The following is a 27230-nucleotide window of genomic DNA, read 5'->3' as shown; positions in this document are numbered from 1 at the left end:
CCTCCCCCTCCTCTTCCTCCTCCTCCTCCTCCTCCTCCTCCTCCTCCTCCAGCTCAGGTTGCAGTTTCTCCGGGAGCCGCTCACCTTTCGGGAGCAGGGGAAGCGGCCCCGCGCCGGGGCAGGGACCCCAGCAGGGCGCAGGGCGCAGGGCGCGGCGCCCAGCCCCGCAGTCTCCCGGCCGTGGCGGGCGGGCGCGCGGCGACCCAGGACACGCGCGGCGCGTCCCGCGGGAGGTGCGGTGAGTGCGGCCGGCGGACCGCGAGCTGCGCGAGCCGGGAGGTCGGAGGAGGGGGCACCGCGGCGCCCGGGGAAAGGAGCAAAGGTAAGCCGAGCGGCCCTTAAAGGCGCCGGTCTGCTTCGCCCCGGGGCGAGGGGTTGGAGGGCAGTGCCGGAGCAGCGAGGGGAAATCGGCGATCACAAGACGTGTGTGTGTGTGTGTGTTGGGGGGTGGGAGATGCCCTGGAAAGGCCACTCCCAAGTTCCAGGTGCTCTGGAGGGAAGGCTATTTCGCAGTCGCAGAACCCGCGCCCCGCAGGGACTCTCCATCTGGGACTCGCTTTGGCCCCTGAGCTACCGTCGGAACCCTGCAAAGCAAAGTTTTCCACCCCGTGAGAGCTAGGCGTTTTCTAAGCGCCCTTCCTCTGGGAAGGGCAAGGGTCAGGAGTCCCTGGTGACCAGAGGACCCGAGAGTGTGGGGCCAAATCGCTGCCTTGAAGAGCTTTCTGGGCTCTGGTGAACTTTCCAGATCGGCAGCATGAGAGGTGGAGGGGTGGGAGTCCAGAGCCCTGGAGAGAACGTGGGAGGACACGTGAAACCCCGCAGGTCCAGCGTCGCGGGTACGTGTTAAAGAGGGGCTGTTGGGGAATGTGCCTCTTCCTTCTCTGGACGCCCGGGAAGTCCAGAGGGGCAGTGACATCCCCGCCCCATCAGCAGTGGACAAAGGGTTAAGGCAGCCATGGGGAAAGAAGGGTGGGTGGCCTGTTGGGCTAAGGAGGTGTGGCTTGAGAATTCTGCTGTCTTTGGGGAAGACAATCAGGAATCCGAAATCCGAATGGGGTATGGGCTGCAGGCATCTGTTTCCCAACCTGGGGGCAGGTTCCCTGAGCCGCTGCAGGCCTTGCAGTGGGAATTAGGCAAAGAGGCAGTGACCAATTTTCTGTGCTGTGGCGTAAACACCCTCCTAGGCACCAGTGATCTCTTAATTCTCTGAGACCTTCCTGACAGTGGGGATGGGAGATTTGGAGCTGAGGAGTGGGAGGCCAAGTCCCCAGAACCTCTTTGGATCTGGGTGCTGCTATCTGCCCTGCATCCCCACCTCCAGCACAGCCTGAGCAACCTTCCCTGGCTTTCCCCATCTGTAGCCTGTGGCCTGATCCCTGTGACTCACAGACATGACGGACTTGCCCCTTCCCTCTCAGCACCCTGTGAGATTTGGCATGTGAGGCCTCCCCCACCCAGGCATGGGCACACAGCCGTTCCTGGACACTGACCTGAAGGACTAAAATCCTTGAGAACACCTGGAACCTGACTGATAGGCATGTCCCCAGAAATCCCCCACCTTTACTCTGCCTTGGAAGGAGCCTGGGAAAATGTCGCCTGAGGTCAGGAGATTGCAAGAGGCTTGGGTTTGCATCCTGAAGGAATCTTAGAGAGAGGGTCACCTTGTCACAGCAAAGCTCTTTGCCTGTTACCTCCCAGAGATTCTGGACGACTGACTTCACTGCTGCCCCATAACCTGGGGGTGTCCCTGACCATGCGGTTCCTAGGATTCTCCCTGCTGGCTGCCTGTACCCTGCAGGAGGCTAGAGGAAGCTCTCCATCTTCTTCCCAAACTCATTAGGGTTTCCAGAGCCAGAGCAGATGGACATCGATACGTTCTATTCCATTTCTGAATGCCTTCGTGACTGCTATTTATTGACCATTTACTGAGTGCCAAACAGTGTGTCCCAACAACTTTGTGAAATACGTGCTACTATTCCCATTTCACAGGCCAGGAAACTGAGACTGAGAGAAACTCTCCCAAGGTGGTAAGGAGATGGGATCCAGCCCACTTCATCTCTCCTCAAACCCCTGCCTCAGCACAGGCAGGTCCCAGGTCACTCTGGAGTCCCTCAGGGGAAGGAAGGATGGGGGTGGTGCTGTAAGTAAGGGGGCTCCCCTTTGTCCCATGCCAGGCAGAACCAGGCTTCACCGTGGCTGGCAGGAGAGGGGACCAGATCTGGGCAGCAAGTAGGTTCCTAGTCTGGGATCTCATGAGAGACTTCCCCTGAGGTCTAGAGGAGAGGGGCCACCTTTTGGACAGGCCTCAGTCCTCGGTGCATGCGGCCCTGCCTGTGTCTTGGGAGCCGGCTTCTCGCTGCAGGGCAAAGCCTGACTTGGCTATTCCCAGCTCCTGTCCCACCCAGCCTCTCCTCTCTGGGGTCACTTGTTTAGGACTTATCCTCCTTTTGATTCCTTCTTTCCTTCTCTAATTGAACTTGAGAGCTGAAGGGGAGGGCAAACCTCATTGGAATCCAGCTCTGGCCACATTAGCTGTTTGACTGCCCAAGCTGTGTGGCACGGGACAAAGGGAGCCTCATTATTCACAGCACCCTTCCACCCTTCCTCCCCTGAGGACTCCAGAGTAGGCTGGGATCTGCCTATGATGGGAGGGGTGGAGAGTCCCCCCGGCAAGCTCCCGACCCCCCAGCCTTTTTCTTCACACATGGAGGGGACTCATCAGAGGAAGGATTGTTGTAGGAATTAAATAATAATAACACACAGTGCCTTCAGCAGAGCTACAGGAGTGGTCGTAGTCGCTACCGGGAAAGGGAGTTTCCTAGTGGTGGCACTGGGGCTGGCTCTGCAGTAGAGACCAAGGCTGGCTTTCCTAACCCCATCAGGCCAAGCTGTTAGAAAGAATCCTTCTCGCTCCTCCAGGTTGGGGAGGAAGGTTCTAGATAAGAGGATGAGGGTGGAGTTGGATAGGAACCTTCCAAGAGGGACTAGTAGTATGAGCTAGTTTTCAGGGTCCGTAAGGTGGGCACAGGTAGCCGCAGAACCATCAGCCTCCTACTCCGAGGTTTCTTGGCAGGGCCTCCTTTTCCTGGGGCAAGAGGACCCTCTCCTTGTACTTAATTATTTGCAGTCCCTGTTCTGCTCTGTTGTCCATGAGGAAGTGGCTGGCCCCGATCCAGACCCACCTGATTAGCTTCACCCCTTTGGGAAAAAGTCACATATCTTTTCTCTAGCCCTGTCCTTCCATGACCCCTTTCTTCCCTTGCCCTGGACCCTTCGCCTTTGCCCTCCAGTTGTCCACTGCTGAATGGGCACTTTCCCATCTTAGGGGGTGGGGACAGACCAAGGCTAGTCTTGTCCCAGCCCCCACAGCTGTATGCAATGTACTTGTGTGTGCATTTGCATGTGCATGCATGCGTGCATGCGAGTGCATGTGCGCACATGCGCACGCACATGTGCGCGCGCGCACACACACACACACACACACACACACACAACTTTGGGATGGTCAGGGGCCCGGGATCATTACAGGGTTGGTGGCTGGGGCCTGGCAGGAACTGGCCTGTCATACAGCAGATCGGGAAGAAGGAAAGCAGGGGCATTCTGAGCCCAGCCTGTCTGCAGAAGAGCCCATCTGCTCCTGAGGTCTCCACAGCTCTGTCTGCAGAGGAGAAGGGGATGGAGGAGAATGTGAGGTCGGCCCTCAACTAATAGGGGTCTTGAAGCTCCCCGACAACCTGGATGATGCTGGTGATTCAGGACACCGTGCTCTGGGAACACTGGCCCAAATATTTGAAGGGACAGTGGTGAGATCCTCTTTGTTAGGACTTGTGTGTGTGTGTGTGTGTGTGTGTGCACGCGCGCGCTCCCCCCCTCCCCCGCCAATGCCTCCACTAAAGTCTTCCCTGGAGAAAGAGGGCTGGAGGCAGACAAGATGACCCAAATGTGGCACTTGACGTGTTCATTCATTATTATATGCTGCGTACCTGTCTCCTGACCACCATGGGTGGAGGCGGCATAAGGACTTTGGGGTTGGTTTGGGGTTGGTTTAAACCCGGACTTTGCATTCAGTAATTGGTGGCCTTAGATTAGGTAAGGCATTACCTAACCATCCAAGTTTTATTATCATCCCCATTTTAACTAAGGAAACTGAAACTTTGGGATGGTCAAGGGGCCAACCAAGTTTCAGTTTCCTTAGTTAAAATGGGGATGACAATAGTATTACCTCATGTGGTTGTAGGGTTTCCAATGAGATAATGTCCATGACACTCCTAGCTTGTTGCCTTATCTGATATCATTATTGAGGGATGGCGGCACACTAGAGTTCTTGGGCCATCCTTGGCAGTTACAGTGCCTTTGGCCTGTATTCTTTTTTCTGAAGTCGGACCCCTGTTTTCACCAGGGCTCAGGCCCCAAATTAGGAAGGGAATTCTCTTCTTAAAATGTTTCTTCCCGCTGGGTGCGGTGGCTCACTCCCATAACCCTATCAACCCAGGAGGCTGAGGCAGGAGGATCACAAGCTAGAAGCCAGCCTCAGCAATTTAGTGAGGGCCCAAGCAACTTAGCAAGATCTTGTCTCAAAATAAAAAATAAAAAGGCTGGGGATGTAATTCAGTTTTAAAGTGCTCCTGGGTTTGATCCTCAGTATTAAAAAAAAAGTTTTGGGCTGGGGTTATGGCTCAGTGGTAGAGCATTTGCCTCACATGCATGGGACACTGGATTCGATCCTCATAACCACATAAATAAATAAAATAAAGGTATTAGAAAATTTTTTTAAGTTTCTTCCCTCACTCTGGACTCTCTAACCATTTCATCATTCGGGCAAAGCTCTGGGATGCATTGCGCCTGCACCCTTGCCTGCCTAAAGAAACCTGCCCTTATTTGTGTGGGGAGTCCCCTCAGGAACCAAGCTTTCTTCTCTCCTCTGGCCCTAGCCACCCAGCAGAGGAGACCTTTGCAGGGTGACTGGGCCCAGGAGGGGACATGGCTGTCCTGGAGGGATCTACTGCCTGGAAGCAGATGTAATGGCAGGTTCTGTGCAAAGGGCATCCCTCATGACAGCAGTGTGGGGTCTTTAGGTTAGAGGCCAGGCAGGAGGTCACAGAGCCCCTTCCTGACCTCTGTGGAGCCCCGTAGGCAGCATTCTCTGCCGTGGGTGGGTGAAGTGCCATGTTCTGTGCCGTGTTCTTCCACCCCATGAAAGGTGGCCCTTGAGTCAGCTGCTGACTTCCTTAGCTATGGTGCCCAGTGGCCCTGGGGGAGCAGAGGACGTTGAACTTCAGTGTCCATAGTTCTGATCTCCTCTCCACTCTGACATTTGAAGTAGCCTTGGGCAGGTCAATGCCCCTTCTAGGTCCTTCTTGGCCTGAAAATAAGAGCACAGACAGGGGATTCTGAAGCCCCATCCAAGACTGCGGTTGGTGGCTCCAACTTTTGTCAGTGAGCTGTGCTCTGAAGCCCTGGGAGGAACTCGGCCTTCTGTTCCTCCAGACTTCAGAGCCCAGGGCTTTCCTCCATGATGCCTGGCTACCTGGTCCTTGCCATGGCTCAGATGAGCAAGGAAACTCGAGAAGAGTCCACCCCTATCAGAGAGGAGGAGAAAAGTACTGAGGAAGTGAATACTGGATTCAAATGCCACAAAGGTACTGGTTGCTCAGAGGTTGGCAAATCATGGCTCTTAGCCAAATCTTGCCTGGTTTTGTTAAAGTCCATGAGTAAGAAATAGTTTTCACAGCTGAGCGCAGTGGCACATGCCCATAATCCCAGCAGCTTGGGAGGATTATGGGTATGAGGTTCGAGAGTTCAAAGCCAACCTCAGCAATTTAGTGAGGCCCTAAGCAACTCAGTGAGACCCTGTCTCTAAATAAAATACAAAAAATGGCTGAGGATGTGGCTCACTGGTTAAGCCCCCCTGTTACCAAAAAAAAAAAAAAAAAAAGAAGGAAAGAAATAGCTTTCACATTTTTTTTTAAATGGTTGGGGAAAAAGAAGAAAAAAACCAATATTTTGTAACACTTTAAAAAATTGTATAAAATTCATATTTTAATGTTCTTAAATAAATTTTTCCTGTAATATAGCCACACTCATTCATTTTACAGGGTTAGTATTACATCATGGTCACAGAGCTGATGGCCTGCAGAGCCCAAAGTATGGATTGTCTTTTTTTTATTGAAGAAGCTTTCTGACCCCCCCACTCAAGATAATCATAGCTCTCTCTAGGCCTTGCACTAAATCGTTCTGGAATCTCAGGCTAAAAATACTTTCTTTTCATTTAAAAAGCTGTGTTGCCATTTTCTTATTAGGTAAGCAATAAATGTTCATCGTGGAAGTGTTAGAAGATGCAGATGAGCAAAAAGGAGACAATAAAATCTGCCACTCAGAGATCACTGCTGCAGGCATGTTGACCTCTTGCCCCCGGGATGATACACGGTGTGTCAGAGTTGGAATGTGTATGTGACAGTAACACGCATCCTGCACATGTACAGCTGTCCCAGGTGTAGCATCTGCCCTCTTCAGTTGGAGACACCTCTCGAGCTGGAACCTGGGGCCTCACATCTGAGACTCAGGGGCCTAGAGGGGCTGGAGCTGGGAATCTGGGAGCCCTCAGCACGTGGCGTGGGTGGTGGTTTCCACCATGGGAGAGATTGAGGTCACCCAGGAAACGGTGCAGAGGGAGGAAGCGCAAAGGGCCAAAGAGGGAACTCTGGGTGTGCTGGCATTCAGGGACAGGTAGAGGAAGTGAGTCCACCAGCTGTGGGAGGGAGAAAGTACGAGGGGACCCAGGGGTCAAGGTTTCATGGAGGCCAAGGCAGAGGAATATGAGGTGCAGGGCACAGGATGGTGCCTGGTGCTGAGCAGGTGCTTCTGAAAGGAGGAAGTGACTGGAAGAAGTCTCAAGGAGCCTGGACCCTGGGTGTGAGTGACACTGACAAGGGGCACTTAGAGAACAGAGAATAACTGTGGGCTGATGGAAGGCTCCCCAGAGAAGACCATGGCCGCAGGGGGAGCTGGGAGGCAGTACAGGTCAAGTGGTCCACTGGCCCAGCTGGTGAGGGAGGCCAGGCAGCATCTAAAGAGCAAGAGGAGGGATGAGGCAGATGACCAGGGACCTGAGGACTGGTCAGAGGAGCCTGGTGGAGTTCCCAGGGGTAACCTGAAGCTCCAGCCACTAAGGTTGGGACAAGGAGGGCTGGAGAAGATGGCCAAGGGACATGGCCTCATGTGGGCAGGCTGGTGGGGCAGAGTATAAATAGGATTGTGGTTAAGGGATGCTGGGAAGTCCTCCCCTCACCCTCCCTGCTCATGAGATTCAGAGGTTCCCCAGGGATTCCAGGGCTCAGAGGCCCCTGCTGCTCTGTTGCTAAAGTTGGGCCTGGAGAGAAACCCAGAGATGTGAATAAAGGTCCTTGACAGGCCACCAAGAAAGCTGGACTCCTTGCATCTGGATGCCAGGAGCAAAAGGGTAGCTAAACTTGATGCCCTTTATCTCTTCTGTTTGTCTGTTTGGCTGCAGGTGGAAACGTGTGAGCTGTCCCTTTGGGACGTGAGGAGTACCTGAAGAGGTTACAGACCTCTTTATAAGGTTTTGTTTTTAATTAATTATTCCTACATATTTATAAGTTTTGATGTGATGTTCTGATACATGTGTACATTGTGTAATGATCAAATTAGAGTAATTAACACCTCTTCATCTCCAACATTTATCATTTCTTCATGGTGAGAACACTCAAAATCTTCTAGCTGTTTTTCTTTTCTTTCATTCTTTTTTTTTTTTCTTTTTTTTAGTGGAGATTGAATTCAGGGACACTCAACCACTGAGCCACCTCCCCAGCCCTGTTTTGTATTTTATTTAGAGACAGGGTCTCACTGAGCTGCTTAGCACCTCGCTTTTGCTGAGGCTGGCTTTGAACTTGCCATCCTCCTGCCTCAGCCTCTCAGCTGCTGGGATTATAAGCATGTGCCACTGCACCTGGCCCTTTCTTCTTCTTCCTCTTTTTTTTTTTTTTTTTTCCATACTGGGGGTTGAACCCAGGGCATGCACCACTGAGCCACATCCCCAGCCCTTTTTGTTTTTTTTAAATTTTTATTTATTTATTTTTTGTGGTGCTGGGGATTGAACCCAGGTCCTTGTGCATACGAGACAAGCACTCTACCAGCTGAGCTCTATCCCCAGCCCTGTTTTTTTTTTTTAATTTTTATTTTTTATTTTAAGACAGGGTCTTTTAAGTTGCTGAGGCTGGCCTTGAACTTGCAATTCTTCTGCCTCAGTCCCCCAAGTTGCTGGAATTACGGGCATGTACACCTGACCTTCTAGCTATTTGGGAGTATGCAATACATAATTATTAACCAGTCCTCCTACTGTGCAATAGAATACCAGAAGTTATTCCTCCTGACTCTAACTTTGTACCCATCAGCCAACATTTCTTCTGTTGCCTCCTACCTGCTCTCCAGCTCTGGTAACCACCACCCTACTCTCTGCTTCTTTTGAGTTAAACGTTTTTAGATTGAACATTGTCTCTCTCTGTCTGGCTTATTTCAATGTCCTCCAGGTCCATCTATGGCACAATTGGCAGGATTGCCTTCCTTTTTATGATTGAATAATATTCCACTGCAGATGTGTATCATATTTTTAAAATTCATTCAGCCAGGCACAGTGGTGCACGCCTGTAATCCCAGAAGTTCAGGAGACCAAGGGAGGAAGATCACAAGTTCAAAGCCAGCCTGAACAACTTAGTGAGGCCCTACGCAACTTAGCAAGAACCTGTCTTGAAATAAAAATAAAAAGGTCTGGGGATGTGGCTCAGTATGTGGCTCAGTGGGTTCAATCCCTGGTACCAAAGGGAAAAATAAATCCATTCATTACTTGATAGACACTTAGTTTGTTTCATGCATTGGTTATTGTGAACAATGTTGCAGTGAACACAGGAGAGAAGACCTCTCTGGCATACAGAGTTTAGTTCCTTTGGGTATGTGCTTGGTAGTGGGATTGCTGGATTGTAGACTTTAGAATTTTGTAATATGTTGGGTGAGGTAGGTGAAGGTGCTGTTTTGAGAGTCTTTAAAGAGAGCTGCTAAAAGTAACAGAGAGGGCCTGCTCTGGCTGGTGGCGGGGGTGGGGGGGGACACAGACTTTGGGAGCAGGAGGATGTGGGAGGTGGAGGCTGTACCTTCTCTGGCCCCTGGCTCCTGCCTATGGTGTGGTCATGCACAGCTTCCCAGGGTAAGTGACACCTGAATTGATTTGAGAGTGGTTCCACCGAGGAAAAAATTGAGGAAGGGCATCTCAGGCCAAATAGTTGGCAGGTCCTACACACTCAGGACCAAGGCTCACAGAGGGCATCTTGTCCTGTCTTATCATTTGGAAATTCAGGTCCTCCAAGATTACAGGCCAGCCTTAGCTGGTTCTCCAGAATGATCAAAAAGAAAATACGAGGCCTGGTGCGGTGGTGGATGCCAGAAATCCTAGGTACTCAGGAGGCTGAAGCAGGAGGATTACAAGTTCAAGGCCAACTTGGACGGCTCAGCGAGACCCTGTCTCAAAATAAAAATATAAAAGGGGGTGGAGATACAGATTAGTGGTAAAGTGCTGCTGGGTTTAATCCCCAGAACCAAGGGAGAAAAAAACATATATCAGAAGATGCAATATCTGCCTCTATTCCTTGAGCCCAGGAAGCCAGAAGCAGCAGAAAAGACCTCAGTAGGACTATGAGGAGCCCGCACGGAGGGCTTAGGAGTAAGATCGTGAGGGGTTAGGAGGGGCTATCTATAGGGGTCAAGACCAAGGCCTGAGCCTAAGTCATGTACCTGCCCAGTGAGGTTCTGAGACTGTGCCTCTGAGTGGTGAGAGCCCAGGAGGAGGGTCCCAGGGCCCTGCCAACCCCTTCCCCACAAACCTTGGAAGCCCCAGCTTTCTGCACATTGGGTTGGAATCTCTTGTTAGCATTTTTCTCATTCCATTTCACCCCTCTCTGTCGCACCTCCAGCCCAGAGACCACCACAGACCCCACTTGGGGTGTTGCTGCTGGTTGGGAAGCTGACCCTTCTGCCCTAGCCTCCCATCACCCACTACCATCCAAGCCACGCAGAGGGTGGGAGAGAAGGGTCAGGTTATAGCTGAGGCCTTGAGTCGCTGGTCATTTGTGGGTTCATCCTGGGCCAGGCCCCATGTCAGGCTGTGGGTGTGATGATGAGTGAGACCCAGCCCTAGCCTGCCCAAGGGCAAACTAGGGAACTAGATAAGTAAAGTAGATAAATCGAGTGCTGTGGGAGCGTGAGAGGGACCCTCACCTGGCTGGGGTCAGCAAGGCCCCAGGAGAGCCAAGGGGCACTGTGGCCAGCACCAGAAAAGAGGTCATGCCTGACTTGAGCCCTGAGGGATATCACGGCCCAGTTTGGGGTCCACATGGGCTGCTGTGGGTGCTGCAAGGAGGACGTGTCTAATTTTACCTTGAGGAAGGAGGTGTGGCCACGCACAGCTTCCCAGGGGAAGTGACACTCAAGTTGAGTTTGGGAGTGGTTTTACCCAGGGAAAAATTGAGGAAGGGCATCCCAGGCCAAATGGATGGTCAGTGCAAAGCGGTGGGGGAGGGGGGGAGTGGTTTTTTTTTTTTTCCTGGGAATGCCAAGTTCATTCAATCAAACTGGAACCAGAGGGTAGGAGCAAGAGCTGACTATCAAGAAGATGGTGATCTGAACACAAGAGGCCTGCTCTGTGGGTCCTGGAGCTGGAACTCTTCCTGAGGGCAGTATTAACTCCGGAGCATTTTAAACATGGGAGGGATATCACCAGAGAGCTGAGTAGGTAATGTCCCCATTTAGCAGACAAAGAAACTGAGACATGGGGTATCTCCCCAGGTCACAGTGCTAGTAAATGGGGTTTCTTCTGTGATACCAAATGGTACTGAATTTTGGAGAGGAGGGCTGGACCGCATGTGGCCCTACTGTAGGATGTTTCTGATCAGACTGTACACAGTCTACCTCTGAGCTATACCTCCAGCACCAAATTAAAAAAACAAAACAAAACAAAAAAAAACCACTCTAGGGCCCAGGGGTGCATTTGTCCAAAGAAGCAGGGGCAACCCTGAGCCCAGACACTTCCCCTCCTGGCCTGGCTCCCTGCAGGTCTGTCTGGTTTTCTCCCACAAGGCCTTCCCCACCTGCTTCCTGCATTCCAAACAGAAGCTGTGGGAATGTTCTCTGGTTCCATCACCCTCCAGAGCATTTGTTCCTCATCAGGGTGATTAGAGGCCTGTCTGTTCCCTTTGGTTGTGGCCATCCCGAGGGCCCCAGGCCTGCAGTCTCCCCCACCCAGTCTGGGGCAGGGCAAGGTCAATGGAGAGGCCTCCTGGGCTTCTGCTGCTGCTGCTGCTGCTGCTGCTGCTGCTGCTGCTGGAGCTGCAGGCAGTTGGGGGGAAGGGGTGGTGAGGCTCCCCGCACCCCCCCAGATTTGTCCAGCTGTGCAGAGCAGGGTCTGTTGGAGGATGAAGGAAGAGATGGTATCAGCAGGCTCCCTGCGGCACAGTTCTCCCTGGGAGGAGGGAGTGTCTCTGAGGCCCAGCTCATGACGTCTGCAGACTTGATCAGCCGTCGCCTTTAGTTCTTTGAAACTCTCCCAAGGCCCAAAGTGGCCCAAGTGATCAAGATCAGGGGCAGGAAGTGGGAGGCAAAGGGTATCATAAGGATCCAGGATGTCAGTCAGGCTTTGGAACTAGGGTCAGACCCTGTGGGCTTTGGAAAGTAGATGGTGGCCAGTTGTATCCTTCATCCCTTGTCCCTGAGCCTACAGAGACAGACAGAAAAACAGAAAGGGACGTGGGGTAGTATCTACCATGTTCTGGAACTCGGTAGGAGCTCAGCATGTGCCTATAAAGCAGACACTTGCTGCTGTGTGTCAACAGCACTTGGTGTAGGGACCCGACAGCACCCTGGTGAGGGAGACAAGTGGGAAGTCAGTCCCCATCTGAGCAGGGCCCTGGTGGTCCTGGAGGGCTGGAGAAGCTTCTGGAGACCCAAGAAACCTGAGCCACCTGTAGGGGGCTTCTGCTGGGCAAAGCCAGTGTAGTAGGAGTGAGGAGGGGCTTGGTCTGGGAGGAAGGAGCCCCAGATCTTGAAGTTAGGCTGGTAACTTGGGGCTCGTGCAGGTGGAAGGCAAAGGGGTGGCCGGAAAGGGTTTTCTGAGGAGTCCCCAAGCCTGGTCCCTGAGGTGAAGGGGTGAATCCTACCCTCTGTGCCTCACTGCACCCGGAAGCTCTGGCAGGTTGAGGCTACTTCTAGGTCCCCTGCCGGCTCTGCCAACAACTTCCTGCTCTGCCAGGTTGGGGTCTCTAGGTTGGGGTCTCCCGGGAGCCCAGCCTCCTGGGGTCCCGGGAGTAGCAGGCTGAGTATACATACCACCTGGACCATGGGCCCCAGAAGCTGGCCTGACCTTCTGTGTGGAACTTTCTTCCCTTCTGAGATGGAGAATGAGACCTGTCCCCCAGGGCTCTGGCCCTGTCCTATGTGGCCCTGCAGAGTTGTCTAAGCCGGGGGACCTGCCTTCCTGACCTCTCTCCTTCTGAGTCTGGTAGTTCAGGCCTGGAGGTAGCTGCCATGATTCCTGCTTCCTGCCCCTCCTCCATCCGGGGTCTCAGCACCCAGGGAAAAGAAGTCTGGAGGGATGTTTGATGACATCTCTCCGGAGCCTTCTCTCTGGCAGCTCCTTCTGTCTGAGCAGGCACTTGAGAGAAGAGGGCCATCAGTTCCTGGATGCTGTCCTGGTGCCGCTCCTGGCTCAGCTGCTCTGCTCAGGTGTCGTTGGACATGGACTTCCCACCAACACCTTCACCCCCAGAGCTCCTCGTTCCCACCGGGCACTGCTCCATCTTTCTGGTTGCTCAGCCAGATCCTCTCAGGGTCATGCATGCTTGGCTCCCTTCTCATACCCCAAACATAACCTATCTGCAAACTCCTGGGGCTCCTCCCGGCTCCAGCCTCTTACGACCTCCACAGCTCTTGCTGGCCCCCGCCACCACCACCTCCACCTGGATCACTATAGCAGCCTTCTGACTGCTGCAGCTCTGCCCCTTGTCCACAGCAACGTCTTAACACAGCAACCAGAAGGAGCTATTAAAGTCTCACTGGGATCTTGTCACTCATCTGCTCAAACTCTCCCGTTACACTGGGAGGCCCCACACAACCGCTGCACACTCCCCTTTGGCCTCCTCTCCAGCCACACTTTTGTAGAACATGGAAGGCCTATGCCTGCCTCAGGACTTTTGCATCTGCTTTTTTTCCTTGCCAACCTGCTTCCCCCAGATTCTGCAGGAAGCTACATCCCCTACACCTACCGGGAACTATTTCTGAGACGCTACCTTCCCCGGAAGACCTCAACGACCCAATTTAAACTTGCAACACGGCGTACCTCCCACGCCATCCTCTTTCCTGCTGGATTTCCCTTTATTGCACTTGTCGCCGTCCACTATGCATTTGATTTGTTTATATTTTACTGTCTGCATCTCTCACCTCCATTAGAATGGACAAGGGCAGGGGCTGGGGATCTAGTTCAGTGATAGAGCAGTTACCTAGCACCTGCAGGGCCTCGCTTCTGTCCCGGGCACTTTGAAAAAAATAGGCAGGGGCAGAAATGAATGTCTGTCTCCTTCACCCAGGATTCGCAGGGCCTCCCCAAGTGCCCGGCATGTCATGCATGTTCAACAAATCACCGCTGAAGGCCAAGGCCATGGGGGAGTACACCATGTGGCCACGGCTCACGGGTGGCGGCACTGGGAGTCTGCACTGGGGTTGTCTGGCTGTGACTCAGTGTGTGGCGGGGACACCTGGAGGGGAGATCAGCACAGGCCACCGGAGGGCACAGAGCTGTGAGAGCTCTGTGAGAGAAGGGAGCCATGTGGGCACAGCGTGTGCGCTTGGCAGCAACCGGGGAAACTGCGGCATGACTTTGAGCAAGTCACCGCCTCTCCTGGAGCCTCCGTGCCCGGCTGAGTGAGGGTGGGAGTGGAGGCTGCGTGGGGCCTCCCCTGCGGATACTCCTGCAGCCTGGCCCTTCTCGCTGGTGCGCGGTGGCCTCCGGCAAGTGCTCCGTTTCCTCCCGATGTGGCTCCTCCTTCCTCCTTCTGTGCCACCCGCTTTTTGGGCACCAACAGGAAGTGCTGGGCAGTCAGTATGTGCCCAGCAGGAAGTGAGGGAGGGAGGCTGAGAGGGTCACCTGTTTCCCTGGGGCTCGCCCACCCACCTCTGCTGCGGTCCCCTCCTCCATGCCGGGCCAGCACCCTAGACGCCAGTTGCTCGCTTCCCCTGGCACCAGTTGCACGGGGACAGCCCCAGATGGCTCCCTGGCCCAGGGACAAAGGCCACACTGTGCCTGGCCCTGGGCTGGCCTTAGGCTGGGTCACACTGAGCCCTTCTGTCCCAGTTGGGGGTGAGGGGCAGACAGCACCAAGGTGACAGGCCTTTTTCCTGTTTCCCTTCCCCCTCAGCCCCCAAATCTAAGGAGCTGACTCTCCCAAGGGAAAAATGACAGAAGCATCTTGTGTCTTGAGTTAGGGAACAACAGATCATTCACTGCCCGGTCTGCCCTGTCACACCCAAGGCCCTGCCGGGTTCAATACCCTGATTGTCCCCGGTGGAGAGAGACGTCCCACTCTCTGCTTGGGTCACCACCCCCGCCGCCTGCTCCCCTGTCACCATCAGGAAGTCCATCTCTGCATCTGACCTCCATCCCTCCCGCTGCAGTGACAGCCACTTCCTCTTGGTCTCTTCTCCAGCAGGTGGAGAGCAGCTGGTCCCCATCCCTCTGCAGCACTTTGGCCCTACATTCCTGCTCCAGTCAGCTGCCCCCAGCTCCGCCTTCCCTTTGGCTCCCTGTCCCACCCTCTACCCCACCCCAGGCTGAGAGCTGGCTCCACCATCCTAACTGAACCCCGGGAAGCGGGTGTGATTCAGGGCCAGTTGTCCTTTGTCTGGCAGAAACTGGGGACCCCCCTCTCAGAGGGTTGTAATGAGCTCCCCTCCCCCGATGCCACAAGCCAGAGCCAGGGTGTGAGATTTAGGGCAGCTACGGGTAGATTCCTGAGCCACCAACCCAACAGGCCATCCCATAAATCCCAGACGGCAAGATGGTTTTATGAGGAAGCCTTGTTTTTAGAAAGGGGTGTGGCTGGTCCCTCCTGGCAGAGCTCAGACCTCAGGGAGCCAAGTGCCTGCCTCCCCTGCCCCCACTAGGGTGACCATGACCAGGGCTGGGAACATCAGGCTGTGTACCACAGAAGTGCCTGTTTCTGGGACAGTGACACTTCCTCTTCCAGAGGGATCTCCTGCTGCACTGGGCCTACCCCCAGCCCCCACCCCCAATCTGAGGGTGTCCCACCTCAGCAGAGGGCAGGCTGGAAACCTGGGCCCATAATCAGCCCTGACTGGGACTCCAGATGCCTCCCAGCTATGGGCTCCCTGTGCAGGTCATTGGAGAGACTGTCTAAAAATGCATTTTCCGCCGGGCACAGTGGCGCATGCCCGTAACCCCATCTACTGAGGAGGCTGAGGCAGGAGGATGGCAAGCTCGAGGCCAGCCTGGGTAATAGTGAGAACCTGTCTCAAAGAAGGCATTTTTCTTGCCTAGCATACTCAAGGCCCTGGGTTCAACCCTTAGAGCACAGTGGCAAAAAACAGAAATGAAAAAAAAAAAAAGAAAGAAAGCATTCTCCCAGGCACAGCCCCCAAATCTTCAGAATTTGAGAGTGAGACCCAGACATTTGAGTTTTTTTTTTTTTTTTTTTTAAACTTTGCTCCCTGGTGATGCTGATAGCCACTTTTGCAAACAATTTATCTGTACAAGGATATCTCTGCTCTCCTTTTTGGCTAGAAAACGAGTCACCAGGTAGGGCATGTCTGACTCTTCTTGTCATATCTCCTGCCACCAACATGAAGCCTCCATCTGGGTCCCCTTGGCTGAATGCTGCACACCGAGGTGTGGGACAGGGTGGCTGTCCTCTGGGAGCTTTTGTCAGTGACAGTCCTGCAGACCATGGACTTGCGACATCACACAGAGGCCCTGAGAGTGGCTGAGGCTGGCTGGCAGGAAGGAGTTTGGGGATGGAAAGAGTCCAAGGCTGGTGGGCTTTGGCAAGGAAGCTGGGAGAAGAGTTCTCTGCTAGCCTCTCTTGGAAGGAGGCATCACGCATCCCTGAATCCCTTGAGAATAGGGACCACGCGTTTCTCACCTCTCTAACCCCCGGGCCCAGCACCCTGTAGCATATAGGTGCTCAGTCTACGGCATGTTGAACTGACCTGAGTGACACTTCAGGGCCTCGTGGCCTCATGCCGGAAAATACAGACCCGAGGCTTCTCCTCTGAGAGGTGCTGGCCTGGGCTCAGGCAAGCTGGAAGGCCACGACTTAGCTACGTTTGGTGGCAGCCAGAAGCATGCAGTGTCAGAGGGAGAATCCAGGCTGGCTGAGGACAGAAGGACATGGTTATTAAGCAAAGCAAACATGTTACTGACCCATAATCCCTTAAAACTGGAAGGGTTCAGGAGGGGTCTGGTTACCTTGGCAACTGGGTGCTGGCCAGGGGCAGGACTGAGCATCCTCCAGGAATGGTCTGTGCCTTGCATGGGACTCTAGGGCGGCCCCTCCCATCACAGAGTGACCCTGGTGCCTTCTTAGGGTGGGGGGCTTTTGTAGCCTTTTGGTCCAGGGCCTCCCCTGCAGTCGAAGGCTATATGGCAAAACAGGATGAGGGGACAGCTGCACCGGGAGCTTATGAAACCAGGAAGGGAAGGAGAAGGGAGGGGAGGAGAGATGGGAAGCTCCACTTTGAGGTTTCAGAGCCAGGGGGAGAAAGAGGAGTCTGGGATGGAGCAGTTAGCAAGGGTCATTGGGAGGCCAGGAGTGTGTCCTCTTATACTGAGGCCAATAGGAGCTAAGCAGCCAGGGAGGGGGACTTTTCTGGCTGGGGAAGGGGCCCTGGGGGTGAAAGTAGCCCCCCGCCTTGTGTTCTTAGTGGAGGACACCCTGCCTGCTCAGCAGACTCTGGCTTGGGAGGGGCCAGAAGGGCTCTGGCCTTTCCTTCCCTGGGGCCTTCTCTGTTTCCGGCAAACTTCTGTATTTCCCCTGGGACCTTCAACTGCTCCTGGCCTCCATATTTCAGCTAGAGAGAGCTAGGGCTGGCCGGCTTCCCTCTTTCACTCCTCTCCTCTCTTTTCTGGGCTCCTGTGGGCCCAGGGCAAGCCAGACAGACTTTCCAATACCAGTATCAGGGTGAAAAGGGGGCTGGGACCAGATGGTGTCCTAGGGGTGCAGGCCATGCCGACGCTGGGCTCGTGGGCATCTATCAGTGTGGCTCCCTGACTGCTGACCCTCTGAAGCTCCTGTAAGTGGACAAAGAGCTGCTGGCCTGAGGAGCAGTTCTGGCCCCCTCCCTTCCATGCCAGCCCTCCCCTGAGAACTCGCTAGACCCTCAGCAGCCAGAGTTGACATGGCAGGAGGGGTCCTGAAGGACCCCCTGCACATCGTGCAAATTAGGCAATGCCGTTGTGACCATCTCCCCAGGGAAAGGATTGGGGAGGGGGCTGAGAGTCACTGAGAAGAAGGAACTGGGTTAGGTCCCACCCCCTGGACTCTGGTTAAGAAGTCACAATTCTGAGCCAGGCACAGTGGTGCACGCTTGTAATCCCAGGGGCTTGGGAGGCTGTGAAAGGAGGCTTACAAGTTCAAAGCCAGCCTCAGCAACTTAGCAAGTCCCTAAGCAACTCGGCAAGATCCTGTCTCTAAATAAAATACAAAAAGGGCTGGGGATGTGGCTCCGAGGCTAAGCGCCCCTGGGCTCCACACACACACACAAAGTCAATTCTGCAGCATGCAGGGCTGCAGAGCTTGGTGGAAAGAGCAGCCCCCAAATGTGGGTTTGGTTCCAGGACCCTGCTGCTGGTCCCTGATGATCATGAACAAGATGAAGAACTTTAAGCGCCGGTTCTCACTGTCAGTGCCGCGCACGGAGACCATCGAGGAATCCTTGGCCGAATTCACCGAGCAGTTTAACCAGCTCCACAACCGGAGGAATGAGGGTGAGGGGTCAGGCCACTCTGAGCTCTCCTACCCCGACTTTCCAGAAAGCTCCTGCTTGCCCTGCCCACCAGCCACCACAGTTCCCCTCAGCCTTTGGGGAGAAGGACAGGTGGGGTGGGCAGTGGGGCCTTCCTCCCCCTCTGGCAGACTGGCAGGGAGGGGCCCTGATGCCTGTCCCTCTCAGACCTGCAGCTCAGTCCTCTTGGCAGAGACCCTGTACCGGAGCCCAGTACCTTCTCCCTTACAGACAGTGGGGAGGAGCCCGGGCAGCTGTCCCCTGACACGCAGTACCAGCAACGGCAGAACCAGCGTCGCTTCTCCATGGAGGTGAGGGAACTGTGTTTTTACTCCACCTCTGTGGACTATAATCCCCTCGTCTTTAAAACTGTTGTCATGAGGATTAAATGAATTAATATTTGCCAAGTGCTTGGAATATTCCTGGAACATAGCAAAGGCTAGACAACTTGACTGTCGTTCTTGTGACTCATCGGCATGTGCCAAAAATATGAAAAATAGGCTTACAGAATTACAGTGTCTGAAGGGGATTTATGTTCTATAGGTGGTGGTACTGTGGCCCAGAGAGGGGAAGGAAACTCCTGAGGCCACACAGCAACCCTCGGGTATTCACATGTGACTCTGAGCACACCTGGGGTCACGGCCTGTGGCTTGGTTCTGCCACGGATGCTATATATAGACCTGGACCCAGAGTGAGGATCAAAGGCCCTGAGGTCGTAGCTACCCCTGGAGCCAAAGCAGTGACCCCATCTCATCCTGGTCACCACAGGACATCAGCAAGAGGCTGTCTCTGCCCATGGATATCCGCCTGCCGCAGGAATTCCTCCAGAAGCTGCAGCTGGAAAGCCCAGATCTGCCCAAGCCTCTCAGCCGCATGTCCCGCCGCGCCTCCCTGGTGAGTCCAAAGAGGGTCAGAGGTCATGAGGGTGATCTACCCTCTTTCCAGCATCACTTACTTATCAGTCCTGACTTTGCCTGTCCCAGCTGTGGACTGTAGTGGTTTCCAGAAAGATTCCTGGGCTTCTAGTGCCACCTGCTGGCCTCTGGATTCAAATAGATGTCCCACCCGTTCAGATGATCCCACCCGTTACGACTGACAGGCCAGCTGTCATGTGCTTGTCCGTCCTACCTGCCTACCAGATCTGTTGGGAGCATTGTACAAAACACAGACTCCGGGCCCCACTCCAGACACCTGCAGAATTAGCTTCTGGGTGGGGCCCAGGGATCTGTCTTGCTCCGAGTTGGCAACACCTGAGCTAGAAGAGGTGTGCCCAAGAGAGAGTGCTGGCGAGGCATGTTCTGACCCAGACACCACCGTGCGAGGCAGAAAAAGACCCAGCACCTGCCCAGAGGGACCTAGTTATCTGAGCAAGACAGCCAGGGGAGTGAGGCGGGCAGCGGTCCCAGGCGTGGAGCTCTGGGTTCCACATCCCCCGATGTCAGGAGGAAGAAACTCACACTTCAAGGGCCCTCTCCACTCTCCCAGGGATGAAGGGAAAAGAAGAGGAAGGATTTGAGCTGTCCTCACCTCTGCAGATGGGGGTCTCACTCTCTCTCCTCCCAGAGGCTGGAGTGGGGGAGGCGGGCAGTAGGTGGGGCTGTGGGGACTTTCCATCTCAGAGCACCTGTGTCTCCCTTTCAGTCAGATATCGGCTTTGGGAAACTGGAAACGTACGTGAAGCTGGACAAACTGGGGGAGGTAAGTGGCTGGGTTTGGTCTCCTCCTGGTAGCCATGCCAGAGGATGTGGGCCCTGCCCCCTCATGTTGCCTGCCCCACCAAGGCACATGACCTTGGCCTCCTGGCCAGCCTTTAGCAGGCTTTGCAGTGAGCCTTGACCCTGAATGAGGGCATGAGGACAGTAGCCCATGGGTTCTGAGCACAATCTAGCCTTTTCTTCTTGCAAGTACTTCCGGCCGAGATTTAAATCCCAAGTGTGCTGTTTACTAGCGCTATGACCTCTCTCTGCCTCAGTTTCTCCTGCTCAGTGGTGATAGTGACTGTTCCACCTCCTAGGGTTGTTGTGAGGACCGAGTGGGTCACTATAATAAGCCTATGTACAGCATTTAGACATTGCCTGGCACCTAGTCAGGGCTATGTCCCTAAACTATTTCTGTCACCACTGTGTCAGGCTTTGTGTTACAGGCCCTAGGTGGGCGCAGGGAGGAGGAAGGCCTTTTCCCTCAACAGGTCCAAAGAGGAGACCTGCGTGTCAACATCAATATGACATGAGGAAGAACAAAGCTGGCATTATAATTAGGGGGCGCTCGGCATGCTGGGGCTGGAGGAGGGAGCAATGTTCTGACCAGCAGGTGTTAGGGTGCTCCCCAGAGGAAGTAGCTTAGGGAAAACCGAATTCCAGTGAGGGGAAGGGTGCTCAGGTAGAAGACCCAGCCCTTGCACAGGGACAAAGGGAAGGCCCTGGACAGCAGGACGTGAACGTTCCTGGGGCTGATGGCTGGCTCTTCATCCCAGGGCACCTATGCCACGGTCTTCAAGGGGCGCAGCAAGCTGACAGAGAACCTGGTAGCCCTGAAGGAGATCCGGCTGGAGCATGAGGAAGGGGCGCCCTGCACTGCCATCCGAGAGGGTACAGTGTCACAGGGCCCTGCATGCCCCTGGGGCTTCTTCAGCCACTTGGGCCCCAGTGGGAGCCCAGGGTGGGGGAGCCAATGTTAACCCCAGGAAGAGAGGGTGTGAGGGGTACGTGGGGCCCTGGGGACCCAGGCGGGCCTGTCTCTCCAGTGTCTCTGCTGAAGAACCTGAAGCACGCCAATATTGTGACCCTGCACGACCTCATCCACACAGACCGCTCCCTCACCCTGGTGTTTGAGTACCTGGTGAGCTGGGCTGAGACTAGCAGCCTCTCCCCCTTGTGGCAGGGGTGGGGTGTGGCAAGGGACAGGGGGGACGAGGGAGTGGGAGAGGTGGGGCAAGGGGTGACCCAGGCCTTGTTCTAGAATCAGGCTTTTGGATGTTCCTGTGCAACAGTGGGTCAAGGGCTTAGGCATAAGGGCGACTTGGAGCCAGGGACCTGTCCTGAGGCTTGGGCTCTGCCCAGACCTCAGTCTGATCTACTCAGTCTATTCAGGTCAACGCAGAACTGAGTCAGGCTCTGTGTTCCAGGACAGTGACTTGAAGCAGTATTTGGACCACTGTGGAAACCTTATGAGCATGCATAATGTCAAGGTGAGGGCCTCCGAGGCAGGGGTCCCCACCTACCGTGACATCCCCCTTTCCAAAAGCCCAGCATGGGATCCCACTCTCACCACCAGGGCCCCGGTTCCCCCAGCTACTGTGTTTGCTCAGACCTTCAAATGCAGGAAGCAGGGAAAGGCACTGCCGTTCAGTGAGCCCAGGAGCTGGGCCGAGTGCCTTACCCCAGGAGCACGGAAACATGCCCACCCCGACTGTCTAGCTGTTGATGTAAAACCCTTCTAACTCAGAGCATTCGTTTCCCCACCTGTCAAATGGGAGCATGAGCTACCTGCCAGAATGAAGGGAGGCTTCTAGGGAAGCTGGAAGGGATAGAGAGCCTCTTCTGGTATTTTGTTAAAGAACCAAGAGCATACATCCCCACACAGGCCGGGGACCCAGTGTGCCTCCCGCCATCCCCCTTGGCTAGAGAATCTTGGGCATCCTGCACACTCATTGGCTCCTCTCCATAGCTGGGGCCTTCTGCTCCTATGGGATTCCCTGGTGTGCATGGGGACCAGGATGGGGCTGCAGGGTGGGTAGGAGAACCAGGTAGCTTCTCCAGGGACTTTCCTGGCCTCACCCCAAGTCCTTGCCCCTGTTTCAATCCCAGCCTTGCAGATGGGACACATTCCTTTCTCTTCCCTCCTCCTTAGATTTTCATGTTCCAACTGCTCCGGGGCCTGGCCTACTGTCACCGACGAAAAATCCTGCACCGGGACCTGAAACCCCAGAACCTGCTCATCAATGAGAGAGGCGAGCTGAAGCTGGCCGACTTTGGTGAGGCGAGGGTGGGGATGTGACATCACCGAGGTGCACAGCTCCTAAGGATGCTGGTGCTGCAGGAGGGCTCTGGTCTGCCCAGAAGTACCTGTGAGCAAAGGTTGTGTGATATGTCTGTCCCTAGGACTGGCCCGGGCCAAGTCGGTGCCCACAAAGACCTACTCCAACGAGGTGGTGACCCTATGGTACAGGCCCCCGGATGTCCTGCTGGGATCCACAGAGTACTCCACCCCCATCGATATGTGGTGAGCAATCAAGGGTGGAGGGGAGGAAGAGGGGCTGTCCACACCCCTAGACTCTGGAAAGAACTTGGAGGTCTCCTTGATGAAGCCACGGGGCTCCCTCCTGCACTGGATGTTAAAAAATTAAGTGTGGAACAGATCAGGGTTTCTCCAGCTTAAATAAAGCCTCCAGCACTGTGCTTAGGACATACCCCGCCCAGGGGTGTGTAGGGGGAGGGTACTGGAGGGCACTCCCCTCCAGTACAGTAAATATGAATCTTCTCCAAGCATCAGTCCTTGTGAAAATTTTGAAAAGGTCAGGATACATTATTTTTCTGTTAAAATTAACAGATGTATGATTTGGGTTAAAATGAAAAACAGCCCAAATTTAAAGCTAACACATAGGTTTCTGGGGAATAGCCACTGTGTGTTTGCCCCAGGGCTCCCTAGAAGTCCTGTTGAAAGAACTGCTACTTGGGGAGTAGGAAGGGTGAAACGGAAAGGGCACACCTCCTAGTGCCCAGGGCAGCCCCCAGAGAGGGGCTGTAGTAAGAGACTGGGCAATTCTAGGAGGCTCCCCTGTCCTGAGCCATCCCCACCCCTACCATGACCCCTCAGCCATCTGTGGCAGGGTGTCCTTGGTGCCCTGGTGGAGCAACCTTAGTAAGGCATGCTGCCCCATCCTGATGCCACCCTGCCCCTTGCTCCCCGCAGGGGCGTGGGCTGCATCCACTACGAGATGGCCACCGGGAGGCCCCTCTTCCCCGGCTCCACAGTCAAGGAGGAGCTGCACCTCATCTTCCGCCTCCTCGGTTAGTCTCCTGCCGCTCCCTCCCTCTCGCCACCAGGGGGCACTAGAACTCTGTCCAGCCCAGGCGCAGGGACGCTCTGGGAAGAGCCGCCCCGCCCGGCTTATCTCAACCGACCTCATGACCTCGGTCATTCTTGGCTGCCTCCTTTGACATTGCACTCCTCACGTCGTCCTTCACCCCGCCCGCATCTTTTCTCTCCAGGGACCCCTACAGAAGAGACGTGGCCCGGCGTGACCGCTCTCTCCGAGTTCCGAGCCTACAACTTCCCCGGGTACCTCCCGCAGCCGCTCCTCAGCCACGCCCCCAGGTAGCCCCGCCCCGCTGCGGTCCAGGCTGTGAGTCCTGGAGTGGCCCCTCCCGCCCTGCCCCGCAGCGCAGGTGCCAGCTCCTCCTTCTTGCAGGTTGGATACGGATGGCATCCACCTGCTGACCGGCCTCCTCTTGGTAAGTGCTCCCCACCCCGTCGGGCCCAAAAAGAGGCAGCCGGAGAGCCCAGGCCCCAAGTTCCCACTCCTGTCCTGTGCCCCAGTTTCTGAGGCTCATGGTTTCATAACCTTTGAAACGTCTCCCCGCGATCTGCGCCCAAGGCCCAGGAGGAGCGCTGGTTTCCATACTCTGCCTTTGAAGACAGCTTCACATTCCAAATCCTAGTTCAGATCTGCTTCTGAGCTGGGTAGCTTTAGGCATGTTCCAGAGGACTTTTCTATGCTTCCCTTCCCTCAACTGCAAGGTGGAATGAATGATTCATACTTTACAAGGTGCTCTTGAGCAAACAGTGAGATCGTGAGATGCAAAGTGTTGCAAACTATAGAGGACAGTTATTGGTCTTACCCACGAACATTACCACTCTTTCGGGTGATGATCTTGGTTGTCTTAGTATCTGTATTTCAATCTCAAGAGCAATTCACTCCCCTGAAGTCCTTTTTATGTGAGCTGGACACCTGGGAGCTTGAAGTCTGAGACTGCCCAGGATTGGGTCAGTGGGGCGCCTGTGTCTGACTCCAAGGGCTCCTCAGGATAGATTCTGCCCACCCATCTTGGTGATCTAACTTAGCATAGGAGACACTGCCCATAGGGGCCTCTATGCACCCCCAGCTGGGACCCAGTAGCCCACCCTATGCTTTCAGTATGAATCCAAGAGTCGTTTGTCAGCAGAGGCAGCCCTGAGTCACCCCTACTTCCGGTCTCTGGGAGAACGAGTGCACCAGCTGGAAGACAGTGAGTATCTAAGGGGGCAGGACCATCCCAGAATCAAGGAAAGCTGGCAGCAGGTGTGGGTGGGAGAGCTGAAACAGAGAGTCCAGAGGCCCAGTTCCCGCTGAGCAGCCTTGGGCGTTTGGCTTCCTCACCTCTAACTAAGGAGACAGACTCTCAGATCTGAGTGGTTGCTGAAGTGTTGGGTTAAGTCCTCCTGGGCCAGTCCTGAAGGGCTACCCAGCCAGGGTGCCCTCAGCTCCATGGACTCAAGGAGTCTGCTCTACCCAACCCACTCCCTCTGTTCTCTTCTCTCACCCAGCTGCCTCCATCTTCTCCTTGAAGGAGATCCAGCTCCAGAAGGACCCAGGTTACCGTGGCTTGGCCTTCCAGCAGCCAGGTAGGGCCTCATGCCTCCCAGCAGCTCCCCTTAGTAAAGGAGGCCAGGCAGGCCACCACTCCCCAGTGGGGACCTCCCTCTCAAGGAATAGAGATGAGCCCAGAAACTCCCTGTGATAGGGAGTCATCATGGTCCCTCCCCAATCCTGTCCTTCCTCAACACCCCAGATAGATTGCTGCATTTGACAGGTGCATACTCTTTTTGGTACATTCTCTCTGCAGACCCTGAGCCCTCTGGCATCTGGGAGAACTACTTTGTCCCCAGAATAGCCAGTGGCCTTGGACCTGACAAGTGCTTTCCATGCATTATCTCATTCAATCCTTAAAATACTCCATAAAGGTACTAGTCATGTTCCCTAGTGAAACTGAGGCTCTGAGAGGTTAAATCACAATTTCATGCAGCTCCAAAGTACCGGAGATGAGCGGTTAGCCCAGGACTGCCTGGCTCCTGAGCCCCCAGATCTCAGGCACTTGCAGCCTAGCCTCCTCGCTGCAGTCCCACCCACTCCTCTGTTCTCCAGGTCGAGGGAAGAACCGGCGGCAGAGCATCTTCTGAGGCGGGCCCACCCTGCTGCAGCTTGGGGGACAAGAGGTCACATGGAGTCCAAGTTTGGGTAGGATAGAGACCATTGGAGGACTGAGGAACGAGAGCCGGTGGCTGGAAGACTGTGTGGCAGCCTTGCTGGTCACAGCTGTTTCCTCTCCCTTCTTCCCACACATCTCCCTGGTGGCCTTTGCCTGGACACCAACCCTTCTGTCACCCACTATGGGGCCTGAGTTGCTCCCCTGAGAGGAGATGAGGGGGCAGGGAGAGACCTTGGACCCTCTCCCAACCTGAAGTGCTTGGATGTCAGCGTGGGACCCGCCTGGACAGACAGGAGAATCCAGGTGCCTGGCTGAGCACGGTGCCCCGGATATGGGTTCCACCGTGCCTCCCTCTGGGGCCTGCCTGCCCCGCTTGGCAGATCCCCTTTCTGACCCCTTAGAGCCCACACACATTTCACCTTCTCCTTTGAGAGCAAGAAGGGGCATGGCACCTTGTCTGGGAACCCAGAATACTGGGTGCTGATATGTGCCTAAGGCCAGCCCCACCTCAGGGGCAGATGTCTCTGTTGTAAGAATGGCAGCCTGTCCTCTCGTCCTCCCCAGCCTGCTGTCTTTCCCCTTCTCGCCAGAGGTCCCGTGTGCTCCCTGGCTTGAACCAAGGTCGAGCAGCACCAGCCTGCTGCTCGATGCCCAGCTGCATCCGGAGGTGGCCTGGTACTGCTGGCTGCACTCCTGCCACCTCAGCCAGCCCCCGCCCGTCTCCCCAGTCTGGATGGAGTTGCCTTAATTTGGCAGGTGGCAGAGTGTACACTGCCCTTGGAGCTCTGACCCAGCTCCTACTGTCCCCTTTCCAAGAACCGCCCCTGCTGTTCTTATCCCTGAGTGTTGATAAGTCAGCCCTAGGTTGGGGCCCTGAGGACAGCACCCAGATATGCAGGGTCACCCTGACACTGGTACCAGGCCGGCCTCTGCTCTTGGGGGCTGGCACAACCTTCTCTGTTCCTTTCTTCCCAGTCCTATGGGTCGGTTCACCTGATCCTGGCACCAGCTTCCCCCGAAGGTGGTCATGAGTAGGACGGGTGTCAGTGCCATAGCCTAAGGTAAAATGGGAGGGGAGCAGGGTTCACCCCCCAGCACCCCTCTTATATTCCCAAGGTTTCCTCAACGTGTGGCTGAATCTTGAAGGGCAAAGGCTGAGGGGAGGCCAGGCCCTGCTTCCTCCATGAGCCCCCTCCCAGCCCAAGCCCCTCAGCCTGGGGAGCAGCCCTGGAGTCTGGGCTCCCCCAGCCCCCCATTCTTCCCCTACTGTACTGTGAATATCCTGTGACTCAGCACAAAGACAGATAATATATTTCATTCATGTTGTACAGAAAGGAGCGATTAGTCTCCTGCAGGAAAGCTGACTGGTAGATCAATGCCAAAGATGGAGAACCGAAGCCCGCCTCCAGCCTAATGAGCGGGACTGGGGCTTGCTTGTATACACACACACACATAAAGTGGAGAGAGAGTTTGGTTTGTGCTTATCTCTGAACCATCCTGGGTGCCCGGGAACTCTCTGCTGCATTCAGGGCCAGGTCCTCTCTGGTGGGGCTCACTGAGGGTTGCCTCGATGGGATGGAAGAGGCTTAGGCCTGGGATCCTGTGTTCTGGATCTCTAGGCCCAGGTTGGTGCTTGGGGCTGACCAGTAGAACGGGGCGGGGTGGGGGAGGTCCTAGTCTGGGATGGAGCCCAGGATCTGGTGCAGCCTACCCTGGACTTCCTATACTAAATAGGATTATTGCTAGAAACCTCAAGTCCACCTCCTTCTGCTGCTCAGGCTACCTCTTTATTAGGGTCTGGTCACATTTCTGTCACATACAGGCCTTGGTTCTCAGAGTCCTGCAGTTTTCCAACTCAGTGTCCAGGACTGTCTTCCCAGGACCATTCTGAGAATGCAAGACCCCCCTAACCACACCCCCTGATGCTACCCTACACTGCGTCCTCAACCCGGGCCTTGAGAACTTGGTGAT

General features: G+C 54.9%; 1 protein-coding gene across 6 annotated transcripts; it reads left to right on the top strand.

Moving 5' to 3' along the window:
• Window positions 1–26730, top strand: Cdk18 (cyclin dependent kinase 18). Of its 6 annotated transcripts, XR_013088503.1 has the most exons (17): window positions 1–322; window positions 17906–18055; window positions 18241–18383; window positions 18841–18966; window positions 19714–19770; window positions 20546–20660; window positions 20816–20910; window positions 21197–21259; window positions 21922–22045; window positions 22173–22293; window positions 22984–23081; window positions 23283–23388; window positions 23483–23525; window positions 24209–24299; window positions 24598–24675; window positions 25196–25562; window positions 26235–26730. XR_013088503.1 is itself a non-coding variant. In XM_076832488.1 (16 exons), exons 2-16 carry the CDS (start codon window positions 17926–17928, stop codon window positions 25228–25230), a joined length of 1362 nt encoding a protein of 453 aa, XP_076688603.1. In that variant the 5' UTR covers window positions 1–322; window positions 17906–17925; the 3' UTR covers window positions 25231–26730. The 6 variants fall into 6 exon arrangements, 4 of the variants coding, with proteins under 4 accessions (XP_076688603.1, XP_076688601.1, XP_076688602.1 ...); XM_076832488.1 differs by having other exon boundaries at window positions 18304–18383; window positions 25196–26730; XM_076832486.1 differs by having other exon boundaries at window positions 25196–26730.
• Window positions 26731–27230: the final 500 nt, after the last annotated feature.

This window comes from Callospermophilus lateralis, chromosome 13, assembly GCF_048772815.1.
Source record: "Callospermophilus lateralis isolate mCalLat2 chromosome 13, mCalLat2.hap1, whole genome shotgun sequence".
Classification (NCBI taxonomy): domain Eukaryota; kingdom Metazoa; phylum Chordata; class Mammalia; order Rodentia; family Sciuridae; genus Callospermophilus; species Callospermophilus lateralis.
The sequence above is the reverse complement of the archived record's forward strand: the minus strand, read 5'-3'. Positions and strand labels throughout refer to the sequence as shown.

Coding starts and splice junctions, on each gene's coding strand:
- Cdk18 (XM_076832486.1), top strand. CDS start 17,926: ATGATCATGAACAAGATGAAGAACTTTAAGCGCCGGTTCTCACTGTCA. Junction 18,056..18,240: donor CCACAACCGGAGGAATGAGG/GTGAGGGGTCAG, acceptor TGTCCCTCTCAG/ACCTGCAGCTCAGTCCTCTT. Junction 20,911..21,196: donor CCCTGGTGTTTGAGTACCTG/GTGAGCTGGGCT, acceptor TCTGTGTTCCAG/GACAGTGACTTGAAGCAGTA.